The 16666-nt window shown below is 37.0% G+C and overlaps 1 protein-coding gene across 2 annotated transcripts in view; it reads left to right on the top strand.

The window, feature by feature from the left end:
* The window catches only part of KPNA1 (karyopherin subunit alpha 1), a 71140-nt gene extending 55423 nt beyond the window's left edge, over positions 1 to 15717 (top strand). The window contains exons 12-15 of one of the 2 annotated variants that reach the window (XM_015471547.3): positions 3422 to 3547; positions 5478 to 5605; positions 10591 to 10769; positions 12126 to 15717. In XM_015471547.3, coding sequence (XP_015327033.1) covers positions 3422 to 3547; positions 5478 to 5605; positions 10591 to 10769; positions 12126 to 12313 — 621 coding nt within the window. In that variant the 3' untranslated portion in view covers positions 12314 to 15717. 2 annotated transcript variants of the gene reach the window in all.
* The last annotated feature ends 949 nt before the right edge of the window (positions 15718 to 16666 follow it).

Here is a 16666-nt window from a genome sequence, read left to right as displayed (position 1 = left end):
ATTGTCCCAGGCACAATGTATAGAGACTCAAAAAATATTTACCACATAAATGAAGTTCTGAATCTATATATAGTTCTGATCTCTCTCAAGTTCCAGTAACATGTTTCCAGTACCTGTCTCATTTATCTTCTCACCCACAAAGTGAGTTCCAAGTTTTGATTTTTCCCACTTCAATTAATGGTACGATTTATTCACCCACTCTTGAAACTTTGCAGTCATGTTTGGTGTCTCCATCTCTCATACTTTTATTTGATAGCAAGTCAGCAGGTCTTATGGGTTCTTGCATTTTTATTGAATTTTGGCTGTGCTGGGTCTTTGTTGCTTTGTGTGGTCTTTCCCTAGTTGGAGCACACAGGGGCTGCTCTTCATTTTGGTGTGAGGGCTTCTCATTGCAGTGGTTTCTCTTGTTGTGGAGCACAGGCTCTAGGTGTGCAGGCTTCAGTAGTTGTGACATACAGGCTCAGTAGGTTGCGGCTCGTGGGCCCTAGAACATGCAGGCTTCAGTGATTGCAGCATGCAGGCTCTAGAGCCTGGGCTCAATAGTTGTGCACAGCCTTTGTGGCATATGGAATCTTCCCAACCAGGAATCAGACTCGTATCCCCTGCATCATTGCAGGCAGAATCTTACCCACTGCGCCCCCAGGCAAGTCCTTTCATCGTTTCTAGGTCCACACCTGATTACCTTAGTTTGGGCCCTGTTTTCTCACATACAGTGGTTGTTGCTATACCTACCGTATTTATCCTCCTGCTCTCTCAGGCATTTACCCCTCTCGGTGTATTCTTCCTGCTGCTGCTGCTGCTAAGTCACTTCAGTCGTGTCCGACTCTATGCAACCCCATAGACGGCAGCCCACCAGGTTCCCTCGTCTCTGGGATTCTCCAGGCAAGAACACTGGAGTGGGGTGCCATTGCCTTCTCTGGTATTCTTCCTAATAACTGCTTAATCTTTTCTAAAATAACTGTTCACAGTATTTTCCTCCTAGAAACATTGAGCTTTAATGGCTATGAGATAAAGAACCTTGAAAGACTTAGGAATTTGCACTGCAGTGTTTTAGTTTCATTTTTCTTTCTAGCCTCCTGTTAATTTTTTGGGTACAGAACCTTTCCTTAATAGTTTCAATTCAGTACTTTGTGGTAGCCTACCAGATTTCATTTCTAATCCTTCCATATGTTGTATCCTCCCTCTTCTTTGCTTATAAAATTCTGTGTTTCAAAGTGTTTCCCCCCACCCCCTCCCATGAAGTCTTTTTTTTTCTTACTATTCTTTCTCAAGTAATTCTTTAACTTCTGACATACTTGTTTTCCACACCACATCAGCATTTAACATATTGCTTTGTGACTTTTTTATACTGTTATTTGGAATGACGGTACTTGTTAAACTACAAGTTTTGTTACTTTTTGAGTTAATAGGCAAAAATTGGCTTCATTTTAATTTTCATTTCTTTGTGAGGTAATTTGCTATTAAAATTGTAGTTTCTCTTATCAGTTTACATACTAAAGACAGCAACCTTTTCTGTTGCAAAAGCTTTTTCACATTGCTGTGCATTTTAATTTTCATGAATTTCTTGACATACAAAAATTTCTATTTGGTAAAATTTTAATTTTTCCCCTATAATTTCTTTTACTGTTTTTAATGCTTATAAAGTCCTTCACTGTCCTCCAAACCAGCTGTTAACTGCCTAATTTATATTAATATTTTCTTCTGCTTTATGGTTTCTTTTTTATATTTACTCTTTAAATAGGTTGCAAATTTATTTTAGTAACTGTTTGGGGTTAAGGATTGATTTAAAATTTTTTTTCAACTAGTTACCCCTTATTCTAGTTGTCCTTGTTGTTCAGTCTGTCACTTAAGTCATGTCCAACTTTTTGTGACCCCATGAATTGCAGCATACCAGTCTTCTCTGTCCTTTACTATCTCCCTGAGTTTGCGCAAACTCATGTCCATTGAGTCAGTGATGCCGTCCACCCATCTCATCCTCTTTCACCCTCTTCTCCTCTTGCCCTCAATCTTTCCCAGCATCAGTGTCTTTTCCAGTGAGTCAGCTCTTCGCATCAGGTGGCCAAAGTATTGGAGCTTCACGTTTAGCATCAGACTTTCCAGTGGATATTCAGGACTGATTTCCTTTAGGATTGACTGGTTTCATCTTCTTGCAGTCCAAGGGAGTCTCAAGTCTTCTCCAACACCAGTTTCAAAGTGTCAGTTCTTTGGCGCTTAGCCTTCTTTATGGTCCAACTCTCACATCCATACATGACTACTGGAAAAACTATGGCTTTGACTATATGGACCTTTGTCGGCAAAGTGATATCTCTGGTTTTAAATACGCTGTCTAGGTTTGTCATAGCTATTCTTCCAAGGAGCAAATGTCTTTTAATTTTGTGGCTGCAGTCACCGTCCGCATTGATTTTGGAACCCAAGAAAATGAAATCTGACAATTTCCACATTTTCCCCATCTATTTACCATGAAGTGATAGGACCAGATGTCATAATCTTAGGTTTTTGCATGTTGAGTTTTAAGCCAGTTTTTTTCACTCTCCTCTTTGATCTTCATCAAGAGGTTCTTTAGTTTTTCTTCACTAGAACCATCTATTAAATAAGACTACTAGTCAGTTAATCCTTTCTTGAAGAAAAAAGTATATATACTTAATTCTTGATAAATACTTGCATTTGTTTCTAGACTAGATATGCTGTTCTCTTCTTTAGGGGCTTCCCTTGTGGCTCAACTGGTAAAGAATCTACCTACAGTGCAGGAGATGTGGGTTCGATCCCTGGGTTGGGAAAATCCCCTGAAGAAGGGAAAGGCTACCTACTTCAGTATTCTGGCCTAGAGAATGCCATGGACTGTATAGTCCGTGGGGTCACAAAGAGTTGGACAGGACTGAGCAACTTTCACTTTTCTTTGATGATTGATTCTTGAGCCTGTCACATATCATTTTAATCATTATAACTATGATTTTAGTTTCCGGTAGAGTAGATTCCCTTGTTCACTTATATTTGTCTTACTTTCTTCACCTTTGTAAGCTGTTTAATAGCTGGGGGCATGTATTTTCAATCTTTGTATCCTGTAAAGCACCTGGTATTCTTAACTAAGTATATATTGATTTCTGAGACCACTTATTAATTTCTGGCCACTTACTGGAAAGATATTTTAATATGCTATAGGCATAGTAAAGTGAATAAGGCACAGTGTGCTATATGTTATGTTTAGCAGTTGTGAGTATATATAATGAAATTGCTTTGATAATCTTAGAAATGAATTCTTATTAGCAGTGAATACTTTTTTACATATATAAAGTTAAGTCTAAAATTTCAAGGAGAGATTATTTTTTTTTGCCTGTATTTTCCTAAAATAAAGTATGTGAGTTAGAGATTTACTTCTGTTTGGATCAATACAATAAGTAACCTTTTCAAACTTTTCCTTTAGGTAATTTTGAATTGCTCAGCTCTGCAGAGTTTGTTGCATTTGCTGAGTAGCCCAAAGGAGTCTATCAAAAAGGAGGCGTGTTGGACAATATCTAATATCACAGCTGGAAATAGAGCACAGATCCAGGTAATCTCATATCACGCTTCTTTATTCTATATTTTTATTATTTAAGGGTTTTTTCAGACAGCATTTAAAGTGTATATTTGTGTGTGTGTGTATATATATATATATATTTTTTTTTTTTTCATTATTGCCTTGGAGACCACTAATTTCCACTGCTATCTTATTCAGTCTACTACTTAGTTTTTTTATTGCATTGTAGAGGTTAAGTCTTTTGAAACTTACACTTAGGCTTTGGTTTTTTCTCTTTGCCTTAAATATTTGATAATTTGCCAAGATCTGAGACGTAGTATCTTGTATTTTCAAAATGTTTTGATGGACTTTATGCTAAGTAGATTGGCTTTTTACTCTTGCCAGTAAACATTTATTTATTTTTTAATATTTATTTTTTAATGGACTCGTGTTAGATTGCTTCAGTTTTTCACGACTCTTTGGGGACCTAGTTTTCTCTAAATGGTTATCTGCCCTTGATTTTTGTTCTTATATTAGTGGGAGAGTGACCCAACTGAGATACAGTAGGCCAAATGTTTCAGGATAGACCATGAGAAAGGCTGAAACAACAAGGTAGAACAGATGTACCATAGACTTTGAGCTGAGTAGAATTGTAGAAGTCATCTAATCCAACATTCTTGATTAAAGATGAAACTGAGGCTCAGAGAAATAAAATGATTTGCTCACAGATACCTTCAGTAAATGACAGAGCCAAGATGAAGCATCTTTTCACTAAACTTTACTGATTTCCTTCAGTGGTACAATAGAAAGAGTTCTTGACCAGGAAAACATTGTTAGTCATCCCCCAGAAGGCTGTAAGGGACTGAGATTTACAGCTATGGCAATTTATAGCATGTTTTTAGCTGTAGTTTATTGTCTGCTACCATCAAGCTCTCATGTAGAATTCCTCAGTTTTTTGATAAAGGAAATGATAACCCATTTTAGGTTCTTGAACTGAGGAGAAACATGAAGAAAGCAATTTGAGGAAGACTACTTTAGTATATGCTGCTGCTGCTAAGTCGCTTCAGTCGTGTCCGACTCTGTGCGACCCCATAGACGGCAGCCCACCAGGCTCCCCCGTCCCTGGGATTCTCCAGGCAAGAATACTGGAGTGGGTTGCCATTTCCTTCTCCAGTGCGTGAAAGTGAAGTTGCTCAGTCATGTCTGACTCTTCACGACCCCATGGGCTTCAGCCTACCAGGCACCTCCGCCCATTGGATTCTCCAGGCAAGAGTACTGGAGTGGGGTGCCATTGCCTTCTCCTTAGTATATGAGAGGGACTGAATAAAAGTACTCTAACAAAGGGCTCTTCTGGTAATCTGGGTGGGAGGTTGTGGCTTGGAGTAAAATAGTGGCAGTGCTAAAGGAAAAGATGAATTTAGGATGTTCTGAATTGAGAATGTAAGGGAGATTTGGTGACTGATTGAATTTAGAATGAATAAATAAAAACAAAACAGCCTTTTGAACTAGAGAGGTTTGAAAAAAGACCTGATAGAGCAGATGACATGTTTAAGGTGGATAGCAGATGTACACTGAGCCCTCAGCCACCTTGAACTGGGATTCCAGTGAGAAATGGGGACTGGAGCTGTAGAACACACATGTGAGAGTGGATGCTATGAAAGAAAGGAGAATGGCAGAGGAACAGAGAATTGAACCTTTAAAATTTGTTATTGTGAATAGAATAAGAGAGAACAATAAAAGAGAAAAGAACCCATGTAGAAGAGAAAACTAGGAGATTACAGGGTCACAAACTTCAGGGAGGATGTTAGTGTAACTAAGTATAGTCAAAAAGTTTGAGATAATGAGGAATTAACTCCTTCTGGTGTATCTTTAATAGGGGAGGGGCGACATTAGTAAAACTAGCTGAAAAGTTATAAGTAGCATCATGAACATTTTTACAACTCTTGTAATTTCCTTTTCTTTAATTTTTTTTCTTTAATTTCAGACTGTGATAGATGCCAACATTTTCCCTGCCCTCATTAGTATATTACAAACGGCTGAGTTTCGGACAAGGAAAGAAGCTGCTTGGGCCATCACAAATGCAACTTCTGGAGGATCAGCTGAACAGATCAAGTAAGTACTAGCCAAGTAGTGTCTTGTAAAGAAAATCATTCTGTTTCCCAGTTACGAATGCTCAACTCTGGCCTCTTGGAAGATTGTTATCAGTTTCATAATTAGACTGAAATGTATATTTGATTTCTTAATATTTCGCCCATTCTTTATTGCTAAAGATAATTCTGGGATGTGAGAAGGAAGGCATAGTTGAGGTTTGAGGCCATCGAAATACTTATAGGGGTGGCTTGAGCCTACTCTGAAAGCTGCCTAATCAAAAACATTATGGGTAGTCCAGTAGGTTACTTGTAGAATTCTTAAGAGTGCAACTTTAATAGCTAACTTGCTATTTCTTATTTAGATGTCTTAATAATAGAAATGCACAGGCTTGAAAGAGAAGTATGAAAGTGCCAAATTCAGTAGAGGCAAGTCTCCTAAAGTACTATTATTCAGTAAAGGGAGAGATCTGTATTAAATTGAGACTTAAATGGCCCCTAGAGCAGCAACTTAAAACCTTAATGGCTAGAGAATGCATAAATATGGATAGGAATCAATTCCTCTAAAGAATATCATATAATCAAATGCTTAATTATGGATATATCCTGCCTTAATGTACTTTGGGGAATTCAAATGAGGAGAAGATGGTTACCAATGAGTGTTAAACCATTCACCTTTTCTACATATGTAACATGGGAGAAACATAGCTACTTCTGATATTGTTTCTTTGTGGATTAAGTGTAGGTGCTCAGCCAGTGCTGAGTTTTAGTGCTGTGTTGGAATTTCAACAAAGTAGTCCTAAGATTTCAGAAATTGATCAGTTATAGAAAATCAGAAGTATATACCTGAAATAATACAATTTAAATAGATTAACACGTGCAGTAGCTATTTCAGTAAAGTTCATCATGTATAGGTTAGCCAAGGGAACTTCAAATGGTCTTTAGAACGTATTTGTATGAGATTGGGTCTTTTTTAATCTTCAAAATTCTGGTTTGGAGTACTATGATTTTTAAATATGTCACCACCAGATGGCAGTAATATGAAGTAATATAGAAGTTATTAGAACAGTTGATGGGGCTTCCCGGGTGGCTCTCGTGATAAAGAACCTGGCTGCTAGTGCAGGAGACGTAAGAGATGTGGGTTCAATGCTGGGTCGGGAAGATCCCCTAAAGGATAACACAGCAACCCACTCCAGTATTCTTGTCTGGAGAATCCCATGGACGGAGGAGCCTGGTGGGCTACAGTCATGGGGTCGCACAGAATTGGACATGACTGAAGCAACTTAACATGCACACATGCAGAACAGTTGACAGTCAAGTTTTATGTTCAGATTCAGATTTATAATTATTGTCACTATATATTATACCAGTATGTTTTCTTAATTGACATGTATATATTTTAAAGACATTTAAAAAATACTATGGTATCCATCCGGAAGTATTCAGGGTGTTTTGCTCTGTTAGGAATGGAATGGCTTCTATCCCTTTTTAAAATTCAGCATAGGTATTTGTAATAATGAAGTTAATTATCAATCTCCTAGCCATTTTTTCTTAATTAAAGAGTTATATTGAAAGATTATTATGAAAATATTACAGTCTAAATTATAGAAAATAAACTGACTTTATTATTGATAAAAGACATCTATGTGGCTTTTGCTTATTCTTGAGAAGACAAGATTTAGATGCAAGAACCAGTTAAGAATAACTTGGGAAGTATTCATAATTTTAGGTTAAATATAATCAAATGCTAATACATACTACAGTTCTTAAAACTGAAGGATAAATAATGTTGCCTGGAATTAAAGTTTCATAGAAGAGATGAAATTTGCCATTTGAGTAGAAATTTGGTAGTTTTGGAGGAGAGAATATCATGAAGGAATGTGCACAGTAAATGTTATTGGAAGAGGCAAATCAATCTCTCTATAGGGGATGAGGAATTTAATGATAGATAGACTTTGAAAACTGAGATGAAGGCATTAATCTTGGATATTGGGAAGACTTTGGAGTGTCTTTAATATTAAAAGTGATACGAAGAAGACAGTGATTTGAGGAGAGGAAAGACAGCAGTTACGATGCCTTTGTAATATTAATAGTTTAGTACATAGTGATGGCCAAAATTAACGGTAATAGCTGCAAGGACTTGGACTTGCCTCGCAGTCCAGTGGTTAAGACTCCACTGCTTCCACTGCAGGGCATATAGGTTTGATCCCTAGTGGAAACTAAAGATCCCGCATGCTGTGTGAGCAAAATATGTATATAATAGCTGTAGCAGTGAGGTACAGGTCTAAATATAGGAAAGAAAGCTATAGGATTTGGTAATAGATCGAAAAGGAAAGGAAAGAGCCAAAGACTGAAGAAAAAAGTGATGCTTTTGATAAAAATTAGGACACAGAAGAAGCAAAATCCTGTCTTAAGAGAGATGGTTTAAGACACGGTTAAGTTTGTTGCTCATCAGAAATTTTCTTAATGAAAGCCTTTCCTGACACAGAGCCACCTAGCATCAGTGATTGCTTTATCACTGACTGCTTTATCCAAGTGTTTGACATACACCATTCACTGGAGCCAGTTCCAGACTTGAACCATGCTTTTCTCAAAGTGGCATCTCCCAACAGCCCACCTCCCCTGGTCCTCTGTTTTGATGAAGGTTACTTTGGAGAAACTTGTATCAATAGTGAAACACCACTATGGTGGTCTTTAAGTCTCCAAAAATGAGTGATTGCAGCAGAAAATAGCACCTTAAATTCCTCTGATCTTGTAAGGAGGTATAATTTAAATGGCTAGAATTGGGAACCCAGAACTCATTGAATGAACTGTGTCAAAATACAAGAAGTACTAATACCATGCTTTTGCAGATAAAATCTGCTCACATCTTCAAAACTCTGAATTTACTTATTAGCACATTTTTTCATAGTTTTAAAATAGTTTTAGTCAGTATTTATTCATTTAATTATATACAAGTTCTAGAAGTTTTTTTATAACTTAAAATTTGTTTTTAATCCCGAATCAAGTTTTCAGTACACTGGTTTTCATAATAAGAGATTTTACAACCAAACAGTATTACAAAAGTAATGAGGTTTTAAAAGAAAATATAAGGATTAGAGGTCACCGAACTAAGATTTCTAGTGGGGAGAGGAGATCACATCAAACGTAGACCAGGATCAAGCTTGAGGACAATTTGGAGATTCTGAACAAGTCTCTGAAGTATCCAATTGCTGTTGCCTGTATAGGCCAGTGGAGTTTAATTGCAGACATGTAAGTCATCTGTTTAAGTAACTACTTTTAAAATTTTGCTGGTGTTTAATGACAGACTTAGTGTGGTTCCCAGATTTTTCTACTTGAGGAAACTGAGACACAGAGAGATCAGATAAGTTGTCCAAAGTCATCCTGCTTATATGTAGCACAGCGGGATATAATAGTGGTTATCTATGGATACTTTTTATTTTTCTTTATACTTTTCTATGATTTTTCAAGTTTGCAGCAACTAATATAATCTAAGAAGGCTTTTTTTTTTTTTTTAAGAGAAACAATTATATAGATATGTTGAAGGAATGGTTAACAGGTTTTAGTGACTAAAAACTGTGCTGTAAAGGAAGGGGAAATGGTCAGAAATGGCTATAGGCCTATGTAGTCTGTATTTGAGTGACCTAGCCTGTCGAAGAACATATCATCTAAATTATCAGTAAATATTTAAGTAAAATTATGCATGATACTATTAAAGTCATTCCATAGTAAATAATAAAGCTAAATATGATATAAATTTAAAACAATTAAGGCTTTTAAAAGAAGAGAAAAATTGAGATGATAGTAAAAGTTCCTGTATACTTTGTAAATTTCTTCTAGTAAAAGCTTGCTTTAGTATGGTTACATTTGTTACAGTAGAACCAGTACTGATACATTATTAGCTTAAATTCATATTTTATATTGAGGATTATTATTTGTGTTGTACAATTACAGATTTTGATGAATTTTCCCACCATTGTGTATCATTCACTGCTCTAAAAGTCCCCTCTTCTTCACCTGTTCATCACTACACCCTTAACCCCATCCCTAAAATCCCTGGCAACCACTATTCTTTTCTGTTGCCTTTATAAAAGTTTTATATTTTCCAGAATGTCATATATTTAGAATCACACAGTATGGAGTCTGTTCAGACTAGTTTCTTTCATTTAGCAATATGCATTTAAGGCTCCTTCACATCTTTTCTTAAAAGATAGCTCGTTTTATTTTTATCACTGAATCCCTGGTGGCTCAGTGGTAAAAAATCCACCTGCCAATGCAGGAGACATGGGTTTGAGCCCTAGGTGGGGAAGATCCCCTGGAGAAGGAAATGGCAACTGACTCCAGTATTCTTGCCTGGGAAATTCCATGGACAGAGGAGCCTGGTGGGCTATAGTCCTTGGAGTTGCAAAAGAGTTGGACACAACTTTGTGATTATATAGGAACAGTATTCCATTGTCTGGATACACTATAGTTTATTCATTCACCTGAGTTAGGAATAAAACTCCTGTAGATATTCTTGTACAGGGTTTTGTGTGGACATAAATTTTCATCACAATTGGGTAAATATCTGGGGGGTGTGATTGCTGGGTCATATGGAAAGCTTTCTTAAAAAAAAAAAACAAACTGTCAAGCTGTTTTTCACTGTGGTTATCTTTTCTGTTCCCACCAGCAAAAAATGAGATGTTGTCTCAAGCAAAAAAAAAAAAAAAAAAGGATGTTGTTTCTCCACATGCTTGTCAGCCTTTGGTATTATCAGTGTTTTGGATTTTATCCACTTTAACAGATGTGTGGGGTCATCAGTTTTGATTTGCAGCCTCCCGATGACACATGTTGAGTGCCTTTTCATGTTTATTTGCTATCAGTGTCTCTGGACTTTTTTGGACAAGGTGTAGGTTGTATGGTTCAACGAGTGTCTACTTTTATTTCTTGAGTGAATTTGAGGATTTTCCTTCCACCAAAAGTTTTATGAAATTAAAAGCTTTGTTTGACTAAATTGTTCTATCAATTTAGGTACCTTGTAGAACTGGGCTGTATCAAGCCACTCTGTGATCTCCTCACAGTCATGGACTCTAAGATCGTACAGGTTGCCCTGAATGGCTTGGAAAATATCCTGAGGCTTGGAGAACAAGAAGCCAAAAGGAATGGCACTGGCATTAATCCTTACTGTGCTTTGATTGAAGAAGCTTATGGTAAGCGAGATTAATAGATGTCCTGAAATTATTTTTTTCTTTTTCTCCGTACTTTTCTGGCCTGTTCACATCTGTCATTAGCAAACTCATACAAAAAATTTCTCCTATAAATATTTAGTATGCAAGATTGGAAAACATGCATTGTAGATGTGAAGAGAAGCAAGTATCCTAAGTTTAGCCCTTTTTACATTGGACTGTTAGGATCTTCTGTTCCCTGATGCTGCCTGCCATTATGATACTTTTGTATTCTTCTAGTACATCTGAACCTCAAGAGCACCCATATCTACTGTAGACAACACCCCATTCCACTCCTTTTCTAAGATTTTAGACTTCTGATTTTGCATTGCATTTCCCAGTTCCTGTGCTTCTAACTGTAAAGATTTCTAGTTTCATTAGAAGCAGTTGAGTCACGATCTGCCTTTTGGTTTCCTCATTCTTCCAATCTCAGTTCTAACTGTACCTTTAATCATTGGTTTACCATTGTACTTGATAACTTTTACGTTCCCTAAGTGCACTCTAAGGTCTGTTTATTCCTAAGATTGGAATTAGGGGTCATACAGCACAGTCATCTTCAGATTTATCAGATAATGCAGAATTGTTTTCTAAAATGACTTTAACAGTTTACCACTTCGTAAAAGGCTTGATTGTAAAAACTATATTCCTGCATAGTGTAATAAGTTTTGAAATGTATAAAAAGACAAATATTCCTTTACCCAGATATTTTGCTATAGATATCTTGTTAATTTTTGGATGTGTGTGTGTGCGTGTGTGTATGGTTTTTAATATGTATATGTATTTTTTTTTTCCTGAGCACTGTTAACATTTATTTCCAGTATTGCTGTAGCCTTTAGATTGCTTATAAGCTGTAGGTAAAAGAAAGCCTAGCTCAGATGTACTTAAACTTAGTAAAGGGAGTATGTGTTGGCTAGTTCTGCTTGGACTTCTTCCTTAAAGCAATATAAATTGATTCTGGCTGATTGATTTATGGATGTTACACCTTTGTTGAAATGATAATGGTTAGCTCAGAGCCTGGATAGCTAGAACCAGAGCTAAGAATAAACTTAGGCCACAGACATAGTCCAGTAGGAAAACTTCTGCTTCTGGCCTTAGGCGCAGGATGATGTGACTGTTACAGAAACTGCTGCTTCTGGGGACTGGCTGTTGCTTGCACACACATTTAAGATGTCAGTTTGCAATACTTCTTTTCAGTTGTAACTGGAGGAGTATTTTCTGTGTTGTTGCAAAATGCTTATGAGAAGTAAGTAGAGAATCTTCCTTTACATCAGAGAAACAAACATGGCAAAATACAGTTTTATTAAAATTTCTAACAGATTTTTAAAAAATTCTTCATTTTAGGCCTGGATAAAATTGAATTCTTACAGAGTCATGAAAACCAAGAGATCTACCAGAAGGCCTTTGATCTTATTGAGCATTACTTTGGGACCGAGGATGAGGACAGCAGCATCGCACCGCAGGTTGACCTCAGCCAGCAGCAGTACATCTTCCAGCAGTGTGAGGCGCCTATGGAAGGTTTCCAGCTTTGAAGCAGTCTCTGCTTTCATGTCCCTGTGTCAGCCCAGGCTGCCCAGTCAAGTCCTCTGTGGAGCCCACAGTCCTCATGGAGCTAACTTCTCAAATGTTTTCCATAATACTGTTTGCGCTCATTTGCTTGCCTTGCGCACCTGCTCTCTTACACACATCTGGAAAACCTTTGGCTCTCTGTGGTGGAATACCCTTCTAATAAAAGGGTAATAACCAGAACGGCCCACTCTGTTATGGAAAACCCTAGGCTTTCGAGATCCGCACTTACATATTATAGAGTCATGGGAATATGCACATGTTAATGTGGCTCCCTTTTTTTTTGTGGGGGAAAAAGAGGACTCCTCATTCCCTTTAATGTGGGAAAAAATACTGACATTAAAAGATGAGACTAAATCTTTACTTTGAATTTCACACAACTGCTTGCAACAAGGGAAATGTTTAGACCTGTTGTGTACTTCAGAGTACTTTCAGGAGTTCCTCCACAGTGAACCCTTGGATTAACTGGTGGCTTTTTCTAGCCACATTTGCATTAATCCTTACTGAGATTGGATGGTTTTATTTCCTCTATTGATGCCATTCTCCACAGATAGTAAACCATCCGCTCCCTCACCTTCAGCCTTCAGTGAATGTGCTTCTAGTTGTCAGGAATGCTGAAGAATTAACTTTGACTCTTAAATGTGATACTGGTTTGAAGATTCCCTTAGAGCAGAAAGGAGAGGGGCACATATTAATTTGTATGGCTATTGCTTCTCTTTGGTCTTACATGTCTTAGGATTTGGAAGTGGTACAGTTCTAATACTGGTATGAAGATTTAGAATCCTTAGTGATCAAAACCGTATCCTGTAATTCAATAAAAAAGTTAAAAACAGAAAAAAAAAAAAACCCTCTAATTTTCCCAAACTTAACCAGTGTGACTAGGGCTGTTTCTGCATTAAAACAAATGTTTCAGGCTTTGTGGTCCTGATCAAGGTCCTCATTAAATTGGAGTTCACCCTAGGTGCTGTTCCCTTCTGTGACTGGCAAATAAATACGCTTCTAAAGGTTACTTAGGGATTATTTTTTTTCCTTAGTTAGGTGCAGCTGGATTCTAGTGTATTCATGCTGCACATAAGTAGCATCCTTATTTTCAATGACCATCTTCTGGACAGACCTGTTTAACCCAAATAAGGGCAGTGATCTTTTTCTTATGACCTCATTGTTCCCTAATCATTTCATCTCCTACTAGTACTGCCCAGTCAAGTCCTTTCCATAAAATAAAAAGTTTCTACCTTCTGGCTCATTTAATGACTACAACCTCTACCTGCAAATGGCGCTTCCAGTACTGTCTTCAGTGATCCACATTTGTGCTCGGACTGGAATGAGAAAAATAAGCTTAATTGCCAAGAGAACTGCAACTGAGTTCAATACGATTTCTTGGTGCTAGTTGGCCATCTTGACTCAATGTTGGGACATATTATCAGAGAAGATTTTTTGTTGATGTGCTGTTCAAAATGAATTCTGAAGGAAAGTTGCTCAGTTCTTTTTCAGAGAATATCCTTTTAAACCTCTTTAATCTTGTCCTCTTCTAGAATTCATTATAACCCCAAAGTGTAACTATTTGAAAGTTCCCCTGACAAGCTGTTATATCTCTGGTAAATCCTGCTGAACATTAGGGATATTCAGAGCTTTCATACCTCATCATGTTGTTTAAACCACCAACTTACGTGATCTGATTTAAACTTTAATAAGAAATCCACTTCATTCAAAATAGAAAGATACAAAGACAACATTTATCAGCCAAGTGTGTGACGCATTCTTCGCATCTAGTCTGTAGTTGTGTCTGTGCTCTGGAATGGATACCGTCTGCTGATGTCTGTTACTGATGGAGCAGCCACTGCAAAACTAGTCAACTCCATCTATAACTGTTACTTTTTCTAGTGCTGCTTTGTGCTGAAAGAACATTTTAGTTTACTGCACTTGACCTGTAAAAGACTTTCTTTGTAATTTTAGGGACAAATTAGGTGGTTAATTTAAAGAAAAACTTTCAATGTTGCCTTTACATCACATTAAAATATAACTTCTTTCAGAAGGGTAATAGAAGCACTGAATGATAGTAAAACTCTTGTTTTTAGCTTTGACATTTTTTGTGGCTGAGTTTTTTTAAATTGTAAATTACTGGTAACATCATTTCTCTAGGATGTTTTAAATCATGTCCCTTCTATTGGATAATTTTAAAAATTTCATCTTGTTTTGATAAATCAATTTTAACGGAAAAAATATAAAACGAAGTTTCCCCAAATTAGCAAGCAAAGCATACACTGGGAATTTTTGTTAGCAACTGCAGGTGTCTCAATGAATGAAGTAAAACAAAATCCATTTAACTAATGTGGTCTATTGTCTGTCTGAAACAAGAGGAGTTTATCTTGCTCTGTCCTAGAAGTTCGTGAGCCATGAGATAGCTAATTTTTTCTTGCAGTTAAGTTTTTAAAATATAAAAGTTGGAATTGATTAAAAGTTAAATCCCATCATAACTGTTGGAATTGATAAAGCAGCCTTTTTAGTAACAGAGGGACATTTTAGAAGGTAGCTGTTAAAAAGTCCTGTTTTTAGTTCTCTACCTGGCAGATTGTGTTAATTTACTTTCACTGAGATGTTAGTCATTACAAAAGCATGCTAATTTCAACACAGGAAAACTCTTCTGCAGTTTTATATACCGCTCTGGGGGAAAGTGGCTTCATTTTCCTTTCTCCTTTTTTATTTCCTCCTCTAAACTTTCAAAGTGTATTCTTTGAAATGAGAACTTTATTTGGGGGGGAGGGTGTGGCGGGGAAGCACTGATAACATTTGGGATGTAAAGACACTTTGTATCTGAAGGATCAGCAGGTAGATATGTGTTAGACTGAAAGACACCTAGAAAGGTAAAGGTGATAGGTATGAAGAATGTGAGATTTAGGAGACACAGTTCTCCATGGAACACTTCATGTTGTCACTAAGTAATTAGAACCTTTTTACACTTTGTCAGCTGTACTGTTTTTGAAAATTCTGTTGCCCTAGGATTGTACCTTCCATCTGCCAGATAAAGCTGAATGGACTCTGGGTTGATTTTCATCGTTATTGTCACAGATAAAAACTTTTGACAGTTACCCCATAATAAATCTGAATTATCCCAGATTGTTGCTGATTTTGCATAAGAAAAAATATGTTGTATATTTTATTAAGCAGACTTTGTCAGCTATCCTCTGTTGTACATGGCCACCCACGGGCAACTATGAATTTACTTCTCCAGTGCTAAATAAATATTTCAGTTATTTAACCCCCCCAATTTGAGGTTGCATTATGAAAGTTTTCCTCAACTTAAAGAATTTTTCATTTTGTGAACATTTTAATATCAAGAGGCAAGTCATTAAAGGTATTTAAGGGCTTGGGACTTTCTGCATATATTGGAAATTGTGATGTCTAAGGGTGATTTTCAGTAAAGAGGGGATCCACTTGTAGGAAGAAGTATTATTTGCTTTTCATATTTACTGTGTTCTACCTCCTGCATTCCAAAATTTGCTCAGACAGGTGTACCTATTGTGGAAGTCTCATCTGAATTTTTTTGCCATCTGAAGCTGTTAGCTTCTGTTAGAACCATTTTTCTTCTATTATGAGGTAAGCAGAGTAAATATATCTACCCAGTTGAGAAATATTCGTGGCTACCTTTTTCTGTCATCAGAAGTTAAAAACTTTATACATGTGTGTGTATATTTTTAAAGTAATTGAAACCAGATGTGGCACTCCTAGTCCAGGAAGTCTGCTTTGATTTGGGTAGTATTCTGTAACATGCTTTATTGTCAGGAAAAGGCAGTAACAGTGGGTACCAGAGCAGCATAAAGGTGTGATAAAACAAATACCACTGTATGCTGGTTTTTAAAATGTCAGATTGCTACTGGACATAAAACTCATCTGGAAGTTTGGAGTAAGGAGAAAGGATTAAGGGTAGATGAAGCTCCATTCTGTTTTCAGCTAGGAGTAGACAAAGAAATCCTAGCCTGTTTTCTTACAGGTCAGATAAAGGGAACTCATCTTTATTGGAACCTCTCTAGTCTTCCAGGTGCCTGGTTAAGGACTTTCACTTTTTCTCATTTAATCCTCATTTTATCCACCTCTTTGAGGTGGATAATTTGTCATTATGGTGACAAAATCAAGACTTAGGAGAATTTACTTTGCCTCAAGGTCACAACCCTTAGACACTGTCCAAAGGTGGGGGAAAGCCCTGCAGTTTGTGTGTCTTGAAGAAAGCAGCAGTCACAAGTGTTCTGTGCCAAGAATTCCCAGAACAGGACACTGCGGCCACAGCTGGGCCAAGTTACTTGTTTTGTCGGGCCATTCTTTCT

The sequence above is a fragment of the Bos taurus genome, chromosome 1 (assembly GCF_002263795.3).
Source record: "Bos taurus isolate L1 Dominette 01449 registration number 42190680 breed Hereford chromosome 1, ARS-UCD2.0, whole genome shotgun sequence".
NCBI lineage: Eukaryota > Metazoa > Chordata > Mammalia > Artiodactyla > Bovidae > Bos > Bos taurus.
The sequence above is the reverse complement of the archived record's forward strand: the minus strand, read 5'-3'. Positions and strand labels throughout refer to the sequence as shown.